Source organism: Porites lutea, chromosome 1 (genome assembly GCF_958299795.1).
Source record: "Porites lutea chromosome 1, jaPorLute2.1, whole genome shotgun sequence".
Taxonomy (NCBI): Eukaryota; Metazoa; Cnidaria; class Anthozoa; order Scleractinia; family Poritidae; genus Porites; species Porites lutea.
In genome coordinates this window covers 26,409,184-26,433,202 of record NC_133201.1, presented here as the reverse complement: position 1 = coordinate 26,433,202, position 24,019 = coordinate 26,409,184, and the positions used below count along the sequence as shown (strand labels likewise).

Below are 24,019 nucleotides of genomic sequence, written 5' to 3'. Positions count from 1 at the left end.
TTGAGTCAATGAAGGTTGCTTTGTCATCGAATAAAGCTTTGACATATATCCTGGTGTTCGAAGCTTAACAACAAATTGAAGTGTAAGGAAAATATATTTCTGAAAATAATATTTTTGTTTATCTCCTGGTGACTTTTGCAACATTTGAAATATCATTGACACAAGCACTACTTTGTCCACTCAAAGATGGATAAATAGAATTGCGACTTTCCACTCAAAGATGGGCGTCTTACTTCAGTCAATGAAGGTTGCTTTGTCATCGAATAAAGCTGTCACATATATCCTTGTGTTCGAAGCTCAACGACAAATTGAAGTGTAAGGAAATTATATTTCTGAAAATAATATTCTTGTTTATCTCCTGGTGACTTTTGCAACATTTGAAATATCATTGACACAAGCACTACTTTGTCCACTCAAAGATGGATAAATAGAATTGCAACTTCCCACTCAAAGATGGGTGTCTTACTTGAGTCAATGAAGGTTGCTTTGCCATCGAATAAAGCTGTCACATATATCCTTGTGTTCGAAGCTTAACGACAAATTGAAGTGTAAGGAAATCATACTGCTGAATAATATTCTTGTTTATCTCCTGGTGACTGTCGCAACATTTGAAATATCATTGACACAAGCACTACTTTGTCCACTCAAAGATGGATAAATAGAATTGCAACTTCCCACTCAAAGATGGGCGTCTTACTTGAGTCAATGAAGGTTGCTTTGTCATAGAATAAAGCTGTTACATATATCCTTGTGTTCGAAGCTTAACGACAAATTGAAGTGTAATGAAATTATATTCCTGAAAAATCTTCTTGTTTATCTCCTAGTGACTTTTGCAACATTTGAAATATCATTGACACAAGCACTACTTTGTCCACTCAAAGATGGATAAATAGAATTGCAACTTCCCACTCAAAGATGGGTGTCTTACTTGAGTCAATGAAGGTTGCTTTGTCATCAAATAAAGCTGTCACATATATCCTTGTGTTCGAAGCTCAATGACAAATTGAAGTGTAAGGAAATAATATTTCTGAAAATAATCTTCTTGTTTATCTCCTGGTGACTGTTGCAACATTTGAAGTATTATTGACACAAGCACTACTTTGTCCACTCAAAGATGGGCATCTTACTTGAGTCAATGAAGGTTGCTTTGTCATAGAATAAAGCTGTTACATATATCCTTGTGTTCGAAGCTTAACGACAAATTGAAGTGTAAGGAAATTATATTTTAGACTTTTAGAACCTTTCTGCACCATCATATTAAACTTGTTGTTGTGCACGTACACAAAGAGAAAAGGTTCCTTTGAACCCTACAAGTCTCGTAACAAGCACTACATTTATTTCAATTTTGAACAATTTCCATTGGTCCCTGCAAATTGCATGTGTCGTTTTGAATCTAGTAAGGAAATGGACATTGTATGCAAAAAAATTAATATGGACATTAAATATTATTTTCGTACAGGTTTATCTTTGTGATAAATATCCACAGTCTCAGAAATTGGAATGGAAATGTTTTGTACATTTCAGTGTCAAGGAATTTTTAAATAATAATTTTCTGTCATTGACATTTGATTCCGTACTCCGTTCCGTGATTCCGTTTCCTCATTCGAGATTCAATGTTTTACGGCTGCCATCGTCGCCATTAAGATGCGGCAGCACTAAAACACGGAATCCGGAATCCGGAAACGGAAACGGAATCACGGAAACGGAAACGGAAACGGAAACGGAATACGGAATCTGTGAAAGAAGGTTCCAAGCGATCGATTTGAAAAAAATAATATTAGCAATGACAATGCAATAAATAAACAGATAAAAAAAGGCACAAATGAATAAATTAGCTGAGTACAGGAGAGGAGACTGCTGTGTCCCTCGAGGAGTCGATTCCGGTGAAAAGACGCTTGATACCACTGTTGGCAATGAATGCAAATTCTCATGGGACAGCAAAGCGAGGAGAAAAACGTGACTGACAAAAACTAGTGCCTTAAGAAAAAGGTAAGTTATATGGAGACAGACTTCGTTTGAATCGTCTGAGGCGTCGTTTACATAACTGAAAGGCATCGCCGTCAAGTTTTTCTCAGTGTCTTTTCTGGGTTGTCTTCAACAGTGTTCAGTTTTATTTATCAAGACAACTTACTCAAGAGACCATGGCATTGTGGAGTCCAAAGAGAAGAGAGAATTGTGCATGCATTTGCTTGATTCCACAACCGATTACATCAAAATAATGCGCCATGTTTAATAAGCCTCTTCAACAAAAATACGGACGTCCACGTAAACTCAATTACCGGTACACCAGTATTCCATCAGTATTCAGCTTGGCGAAAAAGTTTAACTTATTAACTCCTGCTTATTGCTAAAACACCGGAACTGTGGTCACGTCACCGGTCGGTCATGTGTGGAGTATTCAGTTTGGGGACAATCACGTGGTGTGGTCTGAGGCTAACTTCGACTATTCTTGACAATTAGCTACAAAAGTAATATTTAACTGTATTATTCAACCCATGAACTCGTGAATAAAAATTACTCGTAAAATTACTTTCATTGGCCTTGCAGTGCAGTAACCCACACTACGGCAAACCTTATCAAGACACAATAACAAGAATATATTTAAGGGAACTGCCAAGAAAACTAAGACAAATTCTCTTTGGATTGTACTAAATTGTGTATTGTGAAATTCTTTAATTTTCTATCATCGATATTTGATTCCGTATTCTGTTTCCGTTTCCGTTTCCGTGATTCCGTTTCCGTTTCCGGATTCCGGATTCCGTGTTTTAGTGCTGCCCTAAAACGATTTTTATGATCGACATCGATGAAATGCTCCCAAAGCTATTACATAAACTTAAATATGCTTCTATATATTTATAAAAGATTCAGAATGTACTTACGAAACAACAAGGATCCACAGTTTAAAATAGGTGTTCTTTCTTCACAATGGTTGTTGAAACACGCAGTGTGCATTCGAGTCGCCAAGAGTGAACACTGAACTTCTTCATCACCGCTTCCATGGGATTTGGCGTTTCATTTAAATAGTTTTTCGAACTATTATTCCGCCCTGCAGTCTATCTCCGCAATCTATCACACTCTCCTCGCTCAACTTCACAAAAAAACGGCCCTGCATGTACAAACCACCAAAATGGAAGGCGAACCGACAGCGAAGAATGTTCAAAAGGGCGCGCGATTCAAAATTAAACGTGAAAACGAGGCACGCTCGTAAGACTCGCGCCTCCAGAGCGAGGCAAAACGCGTGCAAGCCAGGATCCATTCTTTGTATCCAAAACTGAGAAGACTTTAGCCTTGCATAGCCTGGTGGCCACGTCTTCAATGGTGGGGAGAGGATAATGGGCTCTCAGGAGGGCTCTGTTGAAATGTTGTGGGTCAATACAAATTCTTAACTTCTATCGCTTGTTGACTAGAACCAAACAAGACACCCAATTTGTAGGTTCTGTAAAGAGGGTAGTAACTTTCTCTCTGACTAACTTGTCGAGTTCTTCCTTTAAACGGTCTCTCAGTGCCACAGTTACTTTCCTAGGGGGGGGGGGGGGGGAACAGGTTTAACAGCTTCATCAAGTTCCATATGGTATGGGCCATCCATGCATTCTAATCCCTCAAAAACATCACTGTACTCTTTAAAAATTTGATCTCTGGTTAGAACAAAGTGGGCAGTTTGAAACTTGTCATTTATTGAGTTCACAGTTTCTGACTCTGAAATGTCACTTGCCATAACCTTGATTAAGTTCAGTTCCTGACATGTTTCAGCACCCAATAGAGGCCTGAAATCCTTATCAATTATAAAGAAATCTGCATCTCGACTCATCTCACCTTTTGGCACATTTGAGAATGCACTTTCCAAGTGAAGTGATAGTGGTTTCATTGTATATCTTGTGTGTTGCTTGATTTTTTCAGTGATAGCAAATTACAAGTTGCTCCACAGTCCAAGTGAAATTTAACATCCTTAGCATTGTTTACTTAGACTGATGTAAACAACTGTTTGGGGCATTTCTTTTCTTCAACAGCACTGACTTCATAAGTTATTACATCAATAGTATACTCTTCAAATTGACTCTCATCTGAAACTTCTTGTACATAATTCAAATTCTAAATAGCACGTAAATTACGACTGGTCGACTGCTTCCTCCTGTATGCTTTGCAGCAAAAATGGTGGCTTTTGCACGCTTGTTACACTGTTTGCCACATGCAGAGCACTTTGATCTGTCTGGTACATGTTTCCTGCCACAAACCTTGCAGTCGATCTGCTGAGTACTACCATTTGCTGATTTCTTCTTTTCCTCCGTTTTTTTTTTTGGGAAGAATTTTTCTTTCTTCTTTCCCACTGCATTAACTTCGTGGAGATTTTGCATTTGTTTCAACTGGCTTCGCCAGCTCTTGCAGTCTCTAGAGCTTTATTCAGCGTCAAATCTGGGACTCGTAGCAAAAGCTCTCTCACGTTGTTATCAGCAATTCCAAGCACGATACGGTCAAGTATCAATGAATCTTTCAATTCTTAAAATTCACAAGAGGCTACCATGTTTCGTGTAACTGTGGCATATTTATCAATGGACTCCACTTTTCTGTCCACGCGAAAAGAATAAATAACTCTCGTAAACTTTATTCTTACGAGGCTCACAATAATGCTCAAAATGCACCAGAACGTTATCCATTTTGACTTTGTATTCGTCCCACATGAATGCATTGAAAACATCTAGCGCTTCGTCGCCGATCAAGGTGAGGAAAGTTTTTATTCGAATCGGGTCTTCCTTTTTGGCTCTTCCGATAGCTAGCTCATATAGTCCAGTCAATCTAGGCATTTTGGAGGCTCAACATCAAACTAATTGCAACAGAATTGTTTTCAACGCCATTTAAGTGAGGGTGGCCTATGTAGCAACATACTAAAAATCCGCCAAAATCCGTTCGGTGGAACGTGTCAAAATTAAGCGTTAAACATTTTCTGCTTTTAACACAGGGAACCTTCGTTATTTGAAATTATACGTTCAAACAAAAAATGCACAAAATGTGTTTGTTACTTTTATGGAAAAGTGAAAGAAGAAAGAATAACTGCTAACTAGTTTTCGGTGATAAAAATGAAGTGTTTAATTCTTTATTCCAAAAAGAATAAATATTAAACACGGTTGGCTTTTGCACAGGAAGACCATGCTCCACTCAAGGAACCCTGAAGTAACAGAAGGTTTTCAGAGTAATGGAGTGAATTGTTGGCTGTAAAACTACGACAAATTTAGTCGTAAGGCCTTAAATCTGAAAATTGATAGCCGTTACTTAATCATTAGCCTTTAAAATATATCCATTTTTAATCAGATTTCTGTTAGCCGCAAGGGTAAGAAAAATATATATATCAGAGCTGAATTTTTGAATGACGTTAAAGGCAGAATAGAGCTCCTCCTGGAACAGTTTCTCCAAAGAAGTTAACATAAATTAAAAACTAAGAGAGTAGCCATCGCTTTTTTTTCTTGTCTTCCTTTCTTTCTCCTCGCTCTTTCTATTTTCCTTTTCCTTGTTCTTTTCCTGGATGATATTCGGGCTCATTTTGCCTTTGGTTTTTGGTCTTTTTCGCAGTCAAAATACTGCAATTTTCGTTCGGTACGTTTTCAAAAATCCAGCAAGATGATGCTTTGGCTTTTACGGTTACCTATACATTAATTTTCGTTAACGTACCAACATCCTCAAATATACAAGTTTCACTTTTTTGAGGCTTTTCATTTTGCTCTTGTTAAAAGTGAACTGGAGAGGATGGGAGGATACTTTTACTAATTCTTTACGACGCAGAACAACAGCAACAATGCAGAGTTGTTGAGCAGATTAAACTCCAATGCCTTTGAATTTGATCAGAGGGAAATGCGTTTCATTTAAGGAAAAGTGTTGTTACCTTCGCAAAAAAGAATTATAAATAAGGTTAACGGAACATTCATGGCAGAGGAACTTTGGTTCCAGCAAACGTTTGTTTCAAGAAAACGAAATAGTATAATAGGGAAGCTGGTTTTTAAGGGAAAGATTAACTCCGGGTAGCCAAAACAATGCGTACGTAAAAATTTCTTGTAAGAGTATATGGAGTAATGGAAAATCCCCACGCAGAGCATAATTCACGCAACTCAGTCAGAAGGTTAACATGCGCGCAGTAAACTGAAGTGTTACACAACGCTCATCCGAAAAGAAACATAAGTAGTTATACTGGTTACTTCATCACACAGCCAATCAGAATGGAGTATTTCAGACACATGACTGAATTAATTCACTCTCGACCAATCAGCGTCCAGGATTTCATGGGGGTTAGTACTACATGTAAAACCATCACGAAAAGTCTCCCAACATTCCCCCGTCATGTAAGACACACGAAAAGTCATGTTTCAACCAATTTTATTCTGACGTCATACCTAGCGTTACAATCGGGACGTGTGTGACCTCCTATTGACGTCACGCCCATTTCGTTTTAAAAAGTTTAAAAAGTCATCAAAAAATGGCCGGGAAAGCGGTGGTTCGGGGGCCATCGCCGGTACTGGCAAGAAGTTCTCGCTTTCGGCCGATGACTCCAGCCAGCCAGGTGGGACTCTAGGCTTACAGGTTCGAATCCTGTCGGGAACGGTTTTTTTTTTTATTTACAAATGTAATAAAATATCTAAATTTTGTGCGTCGCACTCTGTCAACACTCGGTATCCAAAAGGATAACTGATTTGGCTAATGGTTACATCATCACTTAACGTGTAGTCTACCAAATTGTCTCTGTAACTTAGATCTTGGTTCGTAGGTAGGTCCTTTTTCAGATGATACAATTAAAATATTTTGTTGTAATCTTCGCTTGAACAAATTGTTCGTTTCCAATAAGACATCAGGATAATCGTAGATATTGCGTAATAATGGCAGTTCTGCTGATCAACGTGGGTTTCATAATCTGCTTCTCCGTCATTTCCTCACACCATACTTTTTGAAATGCAATCCGTTGTAGCTGTAGTTTGTTGGAAAACGGACCACCATAAGAGAATTATTTCTCAGCCATAGTTGTCTTTGGACAAACACGCCGCGGGTTGATTATGCAAAAATCTTCAACTTAAGACCAGGTATTGTGTAAAAAAAAATGCAATTAAGAATTAGCCGTTTAGCTTTTGTCTTTTTTAAAAAATAAGCGATTAAGACATTGAGTTCCCACTTCGAAAAAAGTCAAGGAATGTTGTTTCACAATCATCTAGAACATGTTGTATTTCTTTGCGAAATTGTAATTCTCTGTCTATCGACAAACCTATGAAATATCTGTCGCATAAACTACAAGACGATTCAGAAAAAGAGGGCTCTTTTAACTCTGATTGGATAGTGAACAATCTATTATGTGTTCAACATACAAACGCGCTCTCCGCTCAATCATGATTTCATTCTTAAAAGTTCAGTTTGCTCGGAAAAAAGTCTTAACTCTCACCAATATTCTTTGAAACATTGTCCAGCGTCAAAGGATAGCCGGTTTTATTGGACATGTATTCTAACTGACTTATGCGGCTTTGGTTGACAAAGTCATCCAACAAGAAAAGCTGAAGCACTGCGACTGTTGTGCTATTCAACACCCAAGTCAAAACCAACATTCTTGCCTCATGATGGATAATGATGACGCATTGAAGTATTACCACGATGAAGTGGTGGAACAAATTGACCTGAATTCTATGTTGAACGCTACCGAAAGTATTATGCAGTGCTCTCGGCTTCAAACTAGATAAATCATGGGAAGCGTACTGCTAAATATTGTCGTGGACCAGTATTTACCTCGCTTCTCTGGAACTTGATGTTGTCCAGCAGGGTGATGATCTTCAAAACCGTATTTTATACGCTCTATTCTACCGACCAAATGGGCTCAAATGGAAGGATTTCAGTGATCAACAAGAAACGATAGAATGCCCTGATAGAGTCGTGAGAAAAGAAGAACACCAATGGACCTTGACATGATAATTAATGACGTTCAAAATAAGCTTTGTTTCTAAAAGTAATAAAATTTCTTCATGATGACTAAAATTTTGAGTCGGTGTGTGTTTGTCTCTGTCTTTGTCAAGATGGGGCTTTCTCTGTCTTTGCTTCGGGTCGACTTTTCTCTGTATCGCATTGTATATAAAGAGTTTTCCTTTATGTGTAAAAAAAATGTCATTTGTTCATAGTTTGTAAATAAAAATGGTTTAATATACTAAACACGGTTTGTTGTCTGTCTAGCCGCGCGCGCGTGTGTGCGCCACGCGCGATTCAATCACCCGCGTAAAGGAAAAACACAGTGATATACAAGGCCCTTGTGGCCCCTGTGGCCCGTTCTCAATAGTCATAAACTTCGTGTCATTAGCGGTTTTATTCAGTTGATATCGAACCTTCGTACCGTGAACATCATGGGTAAGCGTGTATGTCGTCATTGCCCGATACCGGGATGTCACTCTAAATTTTTAGTTCGATTAGCAAACCATTTGGCTCAGGTACACGAGCTGTCGGACTTAGAAAGAAAATATTGGCTCCAGTTTGCTAAATTACAAAATACCAACATGGTTCGAGTTTATGGTAAAGATACTCCGCCAAAGACCATTTCGCTATAAAAAAGAGCAAACGCAGTTGAACCAGTCAGTTGTCAACATGGACCCAAGGTGGAAACACCCCTTCCCTGCTATTGTAGCTGGCCCCACTTGTTGTGGAAAAAGTCATTTTGTCAAACACCTGTTGGAATCTGGAGAAGAATTAATAGACGGAGCTCCTGAAAATATCATTTGGTGTTATGGAATATACCAACCGGCTTACGATGAAATGCTAAGGACTATTCCCAACATCACGTTTGTCGAATGAGTTCCTGATGATTTAGAATCTATGATAAACCCAACCATTCGGAATTTAGTGGTCATTGACAATTTAATGCAGGAGCTTAGCAGTGATCAAAGAATTACCAATTTGTTTACTAAGGGCTGTCATCACCGAAATTTAAGCGTTATTTTCATTCTTCAAAATATTTTTCACCAGGGAAAAGAACTGAGGGACATGAGTTTGAATTGCCATTATTTGGTTATGTTCAAGTCTCCGCGAGATAGCAGTCAAGTCAGTCACATGGCGAAAAAGATGTTTCCCGGTCATGTCAAATACATGCAAGAAGCGTTTCATTATGCGACAAAACGCCCTTATGGCTACCTGTTATGCGACCTCAAACCGGAAACACCTACCGACTTCCGGTTGCGCACAAACATTTTCCCTGGCGAGACTCAGCTCGCCTGTGTCAGAAAGGTATAAAAAAGCTCCGTCGTAGTGATTGATATCAGTTGAGTATGGCCCAGCGACTAAGAAAGAACCACGATTTTCTTAAGCTCCTCGTCAAGTGTACCCCAGCTCAACGTAAAGCAATTTTGAAAGCAGCCGACGACGCTTTAGTAAAAACCATTTGTGAGTGTGTATTTAACGTACTTAAAGAAAGAGTCCCTGTCAGTAAACCGGCAAAGAGAAAACTTCTTAAGCACAAGAAAGCCTTGACTGCTCTAGCTGAAAAGAGTACCCCGCTAAACAAGAAAAAGCAAATCTTGATACAACACGGAGGAAACTTTTTAAGTGTTTTGCTACCTCCCGTTCTTCGAGTGTTGAGCTCACTTCTTAGTTAAGATGAATCATACAAGACGCATGGTTCTCGTTCCTGAAAACACTCTGGAACGATTGCAGCAACGCCAGCAGATATTAACATCACCTGTAACACAAACTCTGAAAAATCTGGATAGCCAAATGGGGGATATTTTAGAAAGTAAGCAACTTGGTGATGAGGAAAAGGCGAAGCTTTACAATCAGGTGTTGCAACGGTATTTGACTTATTACGATCAGCGGAAAGGCCAGCCTCTCCATGTGAAGTTAACGACCCCTAAAACAACAGAAACCCCAAAACCAGTAACCAGTGTTTGCGAGGGGCCTGGCGCGAATGAATGTCCCCGAAAAATTGGTTCGTAATCCCAACGTCAGAGTGCCATAAGAGAGTTTAAAGCAAGAGTGAGAGAGGAGACCCCAGAAAGTCCTTCGCGTTGGCTTCCCACCCCACCTGTGACGTTATCTTCTGTCAACAAGCAGAGGCGCAGAGTCGAGAGTCCTCGCCCTCAGGCTGTTCGATGGTTACGATTATAAATCATGACAAGAGACTTTTTTTATTGTGAAACACAAAACTTTATTTTGTAATTCAATAAAATGTGTTGAAAAGAAATTACATGGTGTCTGTTTACTGAACTTAGTGTTGTGCTTTTGCTCTTTGCTTGTTTACATCAGTACGATATTTCGGAAAACCTATAGGAAAATGTTTTTCAATAAATCGTTTTACGAGACTATCATTTTTACTTGTGTTGTTAGAAAAACAATGGACAATAGCACTCATACTTATATGCCGACTACGATATAAAGCAAAATACAAACAGTAATGTCCGCAGACTTTTGAATAGATGCTTTGTAATGGCACAGTATTAAAAGTCCACTGGTTAGAATTGTTGTTTAAAAAGGCAGTAAATGTTCCTGAATATTTGCTGGGTGGTGATCCGTAAGAATCGAAAAATTCTCCCTCTTGCTCCTTGGTGAAATAAAACGCCACCCAATGCGAACCTGGCTTGTCACTCGTATCCACATTGGCGATAAACAGGGCTGGGTAATGTGAAACACTTGCAGGTAGCTGGTCTGAGGGATACACGCCTTGAAACAAACCTCGTGTAAATTTATCCATTCTCAAAATAAGGGTCAGTTGCACAGTATCCATTTTTAGTTTGTGTTGCCGAACAACACGTTGCGGTTCCCGTCAATTTCAATCACGTTTTGGAATTCAGCGTACACGATAAGGTTAACCGTATTGGCCAGTGGTTCCTTGAAATGAAGCTCAGCGCGCAGGTTACCTTGCTTTATTAGCTCAAAATGGTCACCTGAGTAGTGGTCTGGGGACAAGTCAAAGCAGAATGCTGTGTAACCAGAGCCATAATCGCTTCTACTGATTTGATTACCCGCATCTTGGGATAGCTTTCCAGTGCCTGAGAACAGGCTTTGATAGCCCGCTATTACATTTTGACCTCTAGCTTCGTCAAAATTCAAGAACAGGGGTTTCCGAGGAATTTGCTCTCCGTCCACATAGACACCCACTTGAGTTAGATTGTGGTGTTTGAAGTTGAACGGGTTGGTACTGTACGTTCCATTATATGCCTGAGTATCCACTAAGACCAGCACGATTCGTTTAGGAATGTGACCCAAAAAGATGTTGTCGGGGTTAAAACTGCTAAATCCTCTTGGAATAGACAGCACTTTACAATCGATTCGGCGAACCGGGTACTTGGCGCTGGTGTGTTTTAGTGCAGCCGCATGGCCAAGTATAATAGATGAGGCCAATTTCACCCGGCGAACGAACAATATGGCTTCTGTGATTACCACCTTGAAAGTTGGAGCGGCTGCTGATGACATTAGACAAAACGAGTTCTTGGCTCGGTTCAGTTTGATTTTAAATTCACTCCATTTAGCATCAACTTGCCTGCGTGCAGACCTCTCCTATTTCCTTTGTTGCACGCGGAAAAGGGACGTCTGCGGAACGCCGTCGCTAATCGTGTTCCAGCGTCCCGCTGGGTTCCCAAGATCTTGGGAACATACTGTGATAGGCTGACACACAGTGCGCATTGTTCGACTTAACGCTGATTGGTTGTTATTGAATCTGGTCTGATAATGTATGCAGTGATTTATGTAATCGGGGTTTTCCATTCAAAACAAATCAAAACATGTGCCATTGTGTGCAGACCGTACAAAAGCGGCGTGGACTTCGCACCAGGCAGGCATTTCGGAGAGAGCCAGCCAAAAAAAACTAACATCTTTATTTAGTCGTAACAAACAGAGGTCAAAGAAAATTTAAACACTTTAGAACTGCACCTGAAGTCAAATCCTATCAGGAACACCCACAGAAGCATAAACCACAGGAAATGATTACTCAGTGTACATGTAACAAACCTGCTTCATGACCTCTAAATGTAAGACTTAGTGCGGCAAAAACGAGATTTACTCAGTCAAAATTTAGACCTGCTACATGCACTGTGTAGTGCGAGAGAGAAAAGAAGAAAAACCTCTGTTCAAGGAGACTCTCAAGGTCACGTTTCGCATTATCACGAGCTTATGATGTTGTGTTTGGCCTGTCAACTCTTATTACTAACCGGATATTATTTCACAATTTATGCGAAATAGAATTCCCTGCCAGCGAGACGCTGGAACACGATTAGCGACGGCGTTACGCAGACGTCCCTTTTCCGCGTGCAAAGGGAATGTAAAAACAGGTTCACGGGACCTACTTGTGTATCGGCGTCTATGGCGGTTCCATTTGCTTTTGTGATCTTGGCTTTAACAAATAAGTGTACGTGCCAAGTCCAAATACTCATCTCCGGTTCCCGAAACATAAAATTCGATCGGACCACTGTCCGTGATGTTACTGATGGGGAGGTACTCGATCCATTGCCCTTTGGAGATAGAGGTTTGCGTTGCAGGAATCGTAAAGAACAATTTATCAACAACTTTTATCTAAGCCTTAAATTCACTTGGGCCATCAGTGACAATCAACTGCCTTTTCTAGATCTCCTGCTGAAACCAACACCCCAAGGACTAACTACTTCCATCCATTACAAAGAAACCAACTCACACTCATATCTCACATACACTTTGTAACATCCCGTCCGATCCAAGAACTCGGTCCCCTGCAACCAGTTTCTGCGCCTCGAACGAATATGCAGTGATGAGAACGACTACAAGACCAAAAGCAAAGAAATGGCATCATTCTTCCTGCAACGTGATTATCCACTAGCAGTTGTAGATAGAGCCCTTCAACACGTTGACACTATCCCCCGAGATACAGCCTTACGACCACCTAACGACGGGCAATCCAACAGAGAAGTCATCCCGTTAATCTTAACATACAACCCCATCAACCACCATGTAAAGAACATCCTATCAAAAAACTTTGACCTTTTAAAATCTGACCCTAAAACCAAGGACCTGTTTGATAACTCTCGAGTACTCGGCGCGTACCGCCGCGACACCAACTTGCGTGATTCCTTGGTCAGCAGCAACCTTCAATCCGGCGCAAACACTGAGGATGAATCAAATGGAACTTTTCCCTGCCGTCGTCCACGATGCAAGGCCTGTGCCCATACCAACCCAGCCTCCCAGATCAACACCCCCGGTGGACCTCTGACCATACGGCAGAGGTTCTCATGCACGACAAGTAACCTCGTGTATATCATAACTTGTCGGGCATGCACTCTGTCGTACGTTGGCGATACCGTACGTAGGCTTGGGTACAGGTTCTGTGAACACCTCAGATCTGTCTCAAAGAAAGCTGACCTACCCGTTGCTAAACATTTTTCCTCCCCCGGTCACAGAACTGATGATATGATGGTAGCTGTTGTTCGAGCGGGTCTTCACAACACCAGGGATAGACGTAGAGCGAAGGGCCGCCTAATTTTTAAATGCAAAACTCTACAGCCGCGCGGCATAAACATTCACTTCAATTTTATTTGAGCGAACTCTTCCAGCGCACGCTTCAAATGTTGCCACATTTGAATAAAATGACGCGCGTTCAGTGTAACGGCATCTTCCACTGATGAAGGGACAGTAGTCCCGAAACGTCTGGATTTTCAAACATTTTAGCGCTAAGAACAATTGAGAAGAAAGTGCTGCCTTTGTAATGACATCTGCAAATGTGTTAGACTTTCTAGTCTTCTCGGATAAAGACGAAAAACCGTAGGTCCCGTCTCACAGTACTTTCACTGATTTTTTCTTGTGGGTTCTGGAGGATGATGGTTCGCTTTCGTGAAATGCGCCTTCGTGAAATGCTACTGACATATCTCTTCTTGCATTAAGACAACTTTTTAGTATTCCATCAACTTCTCCATGCAGTGATAGATCTCACTTTAAGATGACGTATTTTAGTCACTATGCTTAGGATAAGCCGTCTATGTCCTTCTGTAATTTTAATTTTAAAGGTTTGAAAGTATTTGTCGTTACACTTGATGTGAGGCCACTTTGAGAAAAGCAGGACCATAACTCAACAGATCGGGATCAATTTCCCCGAAAAAGACTTCAAAATCTATTCTTACCGTCAAGCAAATCACGTGCATACCCAATTAGAACATGATTTTCGTCACGTGTCCACACTTAGATGAAAGCATAGGTATTTTCCGAAATGCTTGGAAGAACATTTTTTTTTTTTAGAGAAAAAATTTGCCAGCCTGTTTTTCAATCATATTTTTATTAAAGAGAAAATTACATATGAATGTGGGGAGATAGGTTTGCCATATTTAATTATTAATGAAATGTACTTTGTTGCAGGCATTTGTCAAACAACATGGTCAAACAGCTCGTACCAGGAGTATTTGCAGATCTCTCCTCGTTGCAGTCCTTGTAGGTATCACAGTCTGCGTACCTGTGTCGCGTCTTTACGTAAATCTACTGTTATAAGTAGAAGAGTGTGAAATGTCACACTTAGCGAGACAATGAAAGTGGTGAAACTAAATAGATACGAATATTTCTACTTAATTTAACTATATTATGTTATAATAGAAAAAAAATTGCAATGATAATGGTTATAATAATAGTTACTATATGCAAACCCTGTGTCATCTTAAATTGGTGTTTCCATTACTCTTATTGGCTCACTTTCTCGGGATATCTAAGAAATAATGAATGAGGTTGTGTATGTAGTAAAAAATAACGCAGATCGTGAAAATCTGCACAATTCTCGTGACTGTTTGTTGCACATACGTGCATAATGTTACCGGAAATTGTCGATGCCTACTATGAAAACATTAAAGGACGATGGAATTTTTTGAAATATAGAGGCCAAGGAGAAATGGGCGTATGAGGATAAGAACTGTTAATTTATGGACAGCGGCTGAGTTACTTAACAAAGGCAGCATCAGGGGAGAGAAATAAAACAGCAGAGAGGGAGGGAGGGACGGGGGGATTTAACAGTAGTTCTCAAGGAAAGCGTAATAATACAGAAATGTTTTCTGTATCACTAAGCACGAAATTATCAATGTCACTCTGTTCTTCAGTGTGCATGTGACAACTTACATGATTGGTTGAGCCCAATCACGCGACAGGAGAATATCTCGTGCAGGAAGTGACCCATGACCGGAGGTGAACTGGTTTATTCCTCTCCATGGGGATTTAAGGGGGGTCTATAGTTATCACATTAACTTTCATTTATAGGTCTATAAATTAGCTACGAACAATCTTTGCATGAATCTCTGGTCAAACACCTTTCCTTATTTGTTCAACGGACAGGCCAAAGTGCATAAGGAATGCATTAAAGTCTCAAGGTTTTGCCTCACCAGTCAAAGAAAATTAGTTTCTTACGAGTAAGTGTTTTGAACAAACGGGCGAGGTTGCATGCTCATAAGTGGCCCTAACCTACCAACAATATATTCCAGTTTTAAACGCCTAAGGGGCTTTTTTAATCTTAACCTTATTCAAGTAGCCTCTTCCAGGCGTTCAGATAGTAGGGCGCGGCCGTCAGATGGTAAATCTTGAGGTCTTTTGGTGCCTAAATGTTAAAAAACATGGTCATGTGACATTGAAAATGAATAAAATTTGTAGCGATTTTACTTTGTTTGGATAAATAAATTGGCGTTTCAGATAACGAGTGCATGTGTATTTCTTTCTACGTTTGGAATGAATGCACCAAATGTTTTAAATAAAAGTTCTTAGAAATTCAAAATTTAATTTGCCATTTAAATGATGTTTTTGCTCAGTTTTTTTTATTGAAGTGCAATGGACTGTCATTCCAAACGTGAAGTGATAGAAATTTGTTAATATGAATGAAAAAATGATACTGCTTGACTTCTTTTCTTAAAACCACCACCAGTTTTGTCAATTTTAAGATTTTTTAGAAAAATGGTCATATGACAAATCACGTGATCTATTTTGTTGTAAAACAGTGCTTGATTCCTCTTTCTTTCTTTGAGCTTACCTTTAGTTTCCTCCATGATCTTTGGCCGTAAAAAAGTTCCTGTTGTAGGTAACAGCGTCTTTGTGCGTCGTCCAAACAATCTTTGGACTGATGATGATCCAATACTGGGTTAGGGTGTGTTGCGCTAATCCAAAATGGCCAAGTATGGATCTTGTCCACTTGTCTTTGCTTTGGTTAGCATTTTCTAGTGGCCGTCCTTAGAGCATTTTCAATCTTGCCATTTGATTGTGGATAGTGTGGTGAGGACGTTTGGTGGTCATAATGTCAGGCGGATACAAATTCTCTGAACTCTCTGGAAGCAAACTGTGGTCCGTTGTCAGAATACAGAGTATCAGGTATGATATGGCGTACGAACTGGTTCTTGAGAGACTTGATAAGAGAACTTGAGTTGGTAGTAGATAATTGGTTCAGTTCAAAGTAATCTGACCAGTGGTCGACGATGATGAACCACTCCTTGTTGTCAAAACTGAAAAGGTCTGTTGCAAAATGAGACCAAGGGCGTTTGGGTGGATCATGTTGTATGAGTGGTTCTTTCTGCTGGTTTGTCTGATAGGTGTTGCATGTTTCACCTTTACACCATCCTTGATCTCGGCGGCCATGCCTGGCCAAAACAGGACATTTCTTGCTTTATTTACAGCTTTCAATACCAAGCTAGGTGGATTGCGTGTACTTGCTTTATCATGTGAGGCCTTAGCTCTACAGGTACAATTACACGATTTCCTTTAAAGAGGATATCATCTTCAATGCTGAGCTCTTCTCTGAAGTCAAAATATCTCCCTATTTCTGATGGGACTTCTTCTTTGGTTTCTGGCCAACCAATCTTGATGATATGTTTCAACTGCTGAAGACCTTCGTCAAGTTCAGTTTTTTTTCTTCTAAGATCAACAAGCCGTTCACTCGTGATTGGTAAAAATTCGACCATGCTGATTTCTTCAATGGGTTTTATTAGATACTCTTCAAGCTTGATTGCTAACACCTCCGACTACAACTCTTTTGCACTCGGCTTGTTGGGAAGGAATGCTCGACTGAGTGTATCGGCAATGAATAGTTCCTTTCCTGGCTTGTACACTATATTCAAGCTATACCTCAGGAGCTGTAATAACATTCTTTGAAGCCTTCTAAGGGCTGAAAGCAGTGATTTCTTGAAAATGTTCTCTAGCGGCTTGTGATCTGTCTGTACTGTAATTGGTCTACCATAAACGTACTGGTCAAAACGTGTGCACCCGTGAACTATGCTGAGCAGCTCTTTCTCTATTTGAGCACAATTTCTTTAGTACTCGTAAGTGCTCTTGACGTGAATGCTACAGGCTGACCCTCTTGCAATACGACAGCACCAAGTCCGGATTCCGATGCATCGCACTGCAGAGTTACTTCTTTACTGGGGTCGAAATACTTTAACACTGGTTCCCTTGTGATCAACTGTTTCCCTTGCTTCCATGATTTCTCGTATGTATCGTTGCAGTGCCAGTGCCATTGCACATCCTTGTCTAATAGACGTCTCAGTGGTTCCGTCACATCAGACAGGTTAGGCAGAAAATTTGCAAGATACGTAATCATTCCAAGCAGCCGTTGCAGGGCCTTCTTGTCTGAAGGGGTAGGCATTGCCACAATTGCCTTGCCTTTACTTGGATCCGGCTTGAGGCCATCAGGGGTTAGACATGACCAATGTAGGGATTCAACCTGGATGTTCTTCTCACGACATCTCGCCAGGAGTGTAATTAGGTCTCTGTCATGAACCCTAACCGCTCTTTAATAGATGTAACCCTTGCCAACACAAAGTATGTCATCTACAATGTCTTTTATACTTTTGAGACCTTTTAGGCTTTCATGGATTCTTCACTGGTACCCTTCTGCGGCTGTTTTGATTCCAAACGGTAAGCGAAGCCAACAATACCCGCCAAAAGGTGTATTGAACGTGGTGAGGAGTGACGACGGTTTGTCTAGCTGAAATTGCCAGGATCCATTCTTTGCATCCAAAACTGAGAAGACTTTAGCCTTGCATAGCCTGGTGGCCACGTCTTCAATGGTGGGGAGAGGATAATGGGCTCTCAGGAGGGCTCTGTTGAAATGTTGTGGGTCAATACAAATTCTTAACTTCTATCGCTTGTTGACTAGAACCAAACAAGACACCCAATTTGTAGGTTCTGTAAAGAGGGTAGTAACTTTCTCTCTGACTAACTTGTCGAGTTCTTCCTTTAAACGGTCTCTCAGTGCCACAGTTACTTTCCTAGGGGGGGAGGGGGGGTGTACAACAGGTTTAACAGCTTCATCAAGTTCCATATGGTATGGGCCATCCATGCATTCTAATCCCTCAAAAACATCACTGTACTCTTTAAAAATTTGATCTCTGGTTAGAACAAAGTGGGCAGTTTGAAACTTGTCATTTATTGAGTTCACAGTTTCTGACTCTGAAATGTCACTTGCCATAACCTTGATTAAGTTCAGTTCCTGACATGTTTCAGCACCCAATAGAGGCCTGAAATCCTTATCAATTATAAAGAAATCTGAATCTCTACTCATCTCATCTTTTGGCACATTTGAGAATGCACTTTCCAAGTGAAGTGATAGTGGTTTCATTGTATATCTTGTGTGTTGCTTGATTTTTTCAGTGATAGCAAATTACAAGTTGTTCCACAGTCCAAGTGAAATTTAACATCCTTAGCATTGTTTACTTAGACTGATGTAAACAACTGTTTGGGGCATTTCTTTTCTTCAACAGCACTGACTTCATAAGTTATTACATCAATAGTATACTCTTCAAATTGACTCTCATCTGAAACTTCTTGTACATAATTCAAATTCTAAATAGCACGTAAATTACGACTTGACTGCTTCCTCCTGTACGCTTCGCAGCAAAAATGGTGGCTTTTTCCACGCTTGTTACACTGTTGGCCATATGCAGAGCACTTTGATCTGACTGGTACATGTTTCCTGCCACAAACCTCGCAGTCGATCTGCTGAGTACTAACATTTGCTGATTTCTTCTTTTCCTCCGTTTTTTTTTTGGGAAGAATTTTTCTTTCTTCTTTCCCACTGCATTAACTTCGTGGAGATTTTGCATTTGTTTCAACTGGCTTCGCCAGCTCTTGCAGTCTCTAGAGCTTTATTCAGCGTCAAATCTGGGACTCGTAGCAAAAGCTCTCTCACGTTGTTATCAGCAATTCCAAGCACGATACGGTCAAGTATCAATGAATCTTTCAATTCTTAAAATTCACAAGAGGCTACCATGTTTCGTGTAACTGTGGCATATTTATCAATGGACTCCACTTTTCTGTCCACGCGAAAAGAATAAATAACTCTCGTAAACTTTATTCTTACGAGGCTCACAATAATGCTCAAAATGCACCAGAACTTTATCCATTTTGACTTTGTATTCGTCCCACATGAATGCATTGAAAACATCTAGCGCTTCGTCGCCGATCAAGGTGAGGAAAGTTTTTATTCGAATCGGGTCTTCCTTTTTGGCTCTTCCGATAGCTAGCTCATATAGTCCAGTCAATCTAGGCATTTTGGAGGCTCAACATCAAACTAATTGCAACAGAATTGTTTTCAACGCCATTTAAGTGAGGGTGGCCTATGTAGCAACATACTAAAAATCCGCCAAAATCCGTTCGGTGGAACGTGTCAAAATTAAGCGTTAAACATTTTCTGCTTTTAACACAGGGAACCTTCGTTATTTGAAATTATACGTTCAAACAAAAAATGCACAAAATGTGTTTGTTACTTTTATGGAAAAGTGAAAGAAGAAAGAATAACTGCTAACTAGTTTTCGGTGATAAAAATGAAGTGTTTAATTCTTTATTCCAAAAAGAATAAATATTAAACACGGTTGGCTTTTGCACAGGAAGACCATGCTCCACTCAAGGAACCCTGAAGTAACAGAAGGTTTTCAGAGTAATGGAGTGAATTGTTGGCTGTAAAACTACGACAAATTTAGTCGTAAGGCCTTAAATCTGAAAATTGAAAGCCGTTACTTAATCATTAGCCTTTAAAATATATCCATTTTTAATCAGATTTCTGTTAGCCGCAAGGGTAAGAAAAATATATATATCAGAGCTGAATTTTTGAATGACGTTAAAGGCAGAATAGAGCTCCTCCTGGAACAGTTTCTCCAAAGAAGTTAACATAAATTAAAAACTAAGAGAGTAGCCATCGCTTTTTTTTCTTGTCTTCCTTTCTTTCTCCTCGCTCTTTCTATTTTCCTTTTCCTTGTTCTTTTCCTGGATGATATTCGGGCTCATTTTGCCTTCGGTTTTTGGTCTTTTTCGCAGTCAAAATACTGCAATTTTCGTTCGGTACGTTTTCAAAAATCCAGCAAGATGATGCTTTGGCTTTTACGGTTACCTATACATTAATTTTCGTTAACGTACCAACATCCTCAAATATACAAGTTTCACTTTTTTGAGGCTTTTCATTTTGCTCTTGTTAAAAGTGAACTGGAGAGGATGGGAGGATACTTTTACTAATTCTTTACGACGCAGAACAACAGCAACAATGCAGAGTTGTTGAGCAGATTAAACTCCAATGCCTTTGAATTTGATCAGAGGGAAATGCGTTTTCATTTAAGGAAAAGTGTTGTTACCTTCGCAAAAAAGAATTATAAATAAGGTTAACGGAACATTCATGGCAGAGGAACTTTGGTTCCAGCAAACGTTTGTTTCAAGAAAACGAAATAGTATAATAGGGAAGCTGGTTTTTAAGGGAAAGATTAACTCCGGGTAGCCAAAACAATGCGCACGTAAAAATTTCTTGTAAGAGTATATGGAGTAATGGAAAATCCCCACGCAGAGCATAATTCACGCAACTCAGTCAGAAGGTTAACATGCGCGCAGTAAACTGAAGTGTTACACAACGCTCATCCGAAAAGAAACATAGGTTCCGCAAAAAAAGGTAAGCCATAAGAAGCTAAGTCGGGCAAGCCCATCAATGTCGTACATGCATGTACTGTCATGTACTGTATATGAAGTAGTTTCGCGCCTTCATTGACCACTGCAATTATTTTCAGACGTACAGGATCCCATGATCGTTAGAAAAAGAGGTCTTCATTTGCCAATGGACGAAAACAAACTGGTAAAGGTTCAGGGTTGTTCTCACAAAAGAAATGCAAGGAGGGAATATAAACGCCTTTAGACTACAGAGCGATTACTCTATTCATTCATCTTACCAAGGAATGAAGGGCTGCGGCAGAAAATACAAAATGAGCACACAAAGGCACTAAACTAAATCTGAGACTCGCTACAAGAAGATAAAAAAAAAATGAACAATCACATGCACACTGCGCTTAGTTTTCCAGATTTCCCTTACAACAGATTCAGACAGGTGTAATGAAAAGCGCAGAGCGTTACGATCTAGCAAAAACCAAATAGACGGAGTCCTTAGCAGAATATTTATTTACTCACATTGTAAAGTAGGGAGTCAAATTGTGTATCATTATGAAAACGTTTTGAAGGCTAGTTATTAGCGTGATATCGTATGGTTCGTCTCAAGTTCTTGTTATTTGAGGAGACGACACTGGCCAGAGTGCGTCGGGCGTGTAAAAAGAACTTTTTGTTTTACTGGTGCAATAGATGTTCTACAGGGAGCAGTATTTCGAAGGTCGATTAAGCGCTTAACCCAGGTTTCCTTTTCTTTTGTTCAAAAACATTTCTTTGGATAATTTTCTCCGTTATTTTTAAGAGCATCCAATCATCAACTTGTTGAAAAAATGAAGCTTTCGCTCCTGAATTCAAATTTCGCGCTAACCCCCCTCGCCTGGGTTATCTTAACCCAGCTTTGAACAACCCGGCCCAGGCACTGTTGAAAAGCAAACAGTTGACAAAGTTTTAGATGTAATCATTAATTTGATTTTTATTGGGAATTCCTCATGTAGACAATTACTGAAATTTACTATAAAATGAAACCGTTACTGGCACTCAATTTCACACGTTTCAAGGGAATCATCAAAGCCTTCAGTGGAATGTGTGTGCAGCTCACGTCAATAACCTTTGGTCGATTGTATTAATTTCAGTGACTTGAGTGGCGCGACTGTGGGCTGGTCACGTTTTCCGAATAAATAGCATAGAGCTGAAATGTTCGTTTGTCCAGTGCCGAAAATATCACAAGTCATGATGAAATGGCGCCGCCGAGCTTTACATCTCGGTAGATTTACTTTGTGGAATAACGGCCGCCGAGCTACACAACTTGGTAGATTTACTTCGTGGCACTACGGCCGCATAGCTACACAACTCAGTAGATTTGCTTTGTGGCACAACGGACGCCGAGCTAAACAACCCGGTTTGATGCATGCACCAGGAGTCGCACGCATTTTCCAAAGAAAAATATGAAGGCATAATCCAAAGCAAATTTTACTCAGGGTGTAAACTTTCAGCAAACTTTTGAAAGATGAACGCTTTGGAAGATTCATTAAACACAGATCGATAGTAGACCTTCAGCAAACTCTTAAATTATGTACGCTTTGCGAAGATTCAGCGCACTTTTAAAAGATGGACGCTTTACGAAGACAGAATAGCAGACCACAGCAAATGTTTGAAAGATGAACGCCGAGGACACACGAATCACCTCGTGAGTTAGAACGTCAAAGTAAGGCAAAACGTGAGCAAGAGCCTCAGAACGAGGCAAATGTGTGTCCACACAAATGCAATCACAAAAAAGCCTCCCTTATTAATTGTACAGGTCCCCCAATAATGCACAGAACACCCAACAGAAATTAGGGGTTGCGTTCTCGTACCTCGAACGCAATTATAGACAACGGCTTAATACTATAACCTTGTTTATTGCTTATTGTTTTGTTTGCCATAAGTTGTACAAAGCAAAAAAAATCTAATTATTTAAACTCTCATGGCGAGGAAGCCCAAAAGAAGCCACTGGGCTTATAAGGGAAGGGCTCCCTCAGTTAAATAATTAGAACAAAATATTATCATAATTAACCTGAAAATATTTACATTCTTTCCAAACAGATTTCTTAGAAGCAACTTGATTCAAGACTTGCCTGAAGGAATATTCGCCAACCTATCCGCTTTAGAATTAATGTAAGGTGCATTATTTTTTTTATGTGTACTGGTTAAGAGTAACTAAGGCTAGAGCAAACGCTTCATTCTTAATAGCAAGGATCTGATGGTATCAAAGTGACATGAAGGGTTTAGTAGGTAGTATCATGGGATATTTCTACGAGTCAGGGTTTTGTTTTGGGCTAGCCCGTAGGGCGAGTCAAAATACAAAAAACGAGATAAAATATCCCACGACAGTACTCACTAAAGCGTCCTATAAGAGATTTATTATTCAGCTCGAGGGGTATGTGGGCTCCTCTACATAACGAGAATGCGTTACACACTAACGTGACTCCTTCGCAAGTCCAGTTTGTGCTTTATGCAACGTTGTTGCTCATAACGTTGCTCATTGGTTGCAAATGAAAACTTGTCAAACAGGTTTACTTATTAAATATTTTTTTCGGGTTTTCGTCGGAGCTTCGAGGTTCTATCTTTCAATCATTTGCCAGGGAAACAAAGGTAGAATGACAGATAATAATGAGGCTTATGATGGTCTCTCGGTTTTTACGTAAAACCGACTTCAAGTAGAAAAATTAAAAATGATTAAAGCAAATTGCGATAGAAAGAAAATAAATATCCCACAAATGCAAGAGTTTCATAGAGCTACTCGTAAACAAAGGACTTTAAAACTTATCGTCGCCACTTTACTTCTTACTTATGGCAATTCGGTCATGAGAGCTTTGCTTTTGACCGTGGCTTAATCTATATACTATTTTGACAGTCACGTGACCGCGTTCTCCTGTCCGTACAGCAGTCCGTATTAAAAGTCTTCGTATTAGGCCCAGTTCAAACGTTGAACTTTTCATGTACTGAACTGAATAGCTATATATTAAGGTCGACCCAAATGATGACAGTTCGACGATTGATTCAATCGGACTCAATTCATTTCACGATGTACATGGTCTACAATGTTTACCAGTGAAAATAAGTTATAATAATTTATGCATTAGGTTCGACACATAAAAGAAAAGTGCAACGTTTGAAACAAAGTCAATCTCTTGTCGAAATTCCCATGTGGGCC

At 39.9% G+C, this 24,019-nt stretch overlaps 1 protein-coding gene across 1 annotated transcript; it reads right to left on the bottom strand.

The window, feature by feature from the left end:
* Nucleotides 1-10,722: 10,722 nt before the first annotated feature.
* LOC140926941 (uncharacterized protein F54H12.2-like) lies at nucleotides 10,723-11,409 on the bottom strand. Its single transcript, XM_073376618.1, has one exon. The coding sequence runs from the start codon at nucleotides 11,407-11,409 to the stop codon at nucleotides 10,723-10,725; it is 687 nt and encodes a 228-aa protein (XP_073232719.1).
* Nucleotides 11,410-24,019: the final 12,610 nt, after the last annotated feature.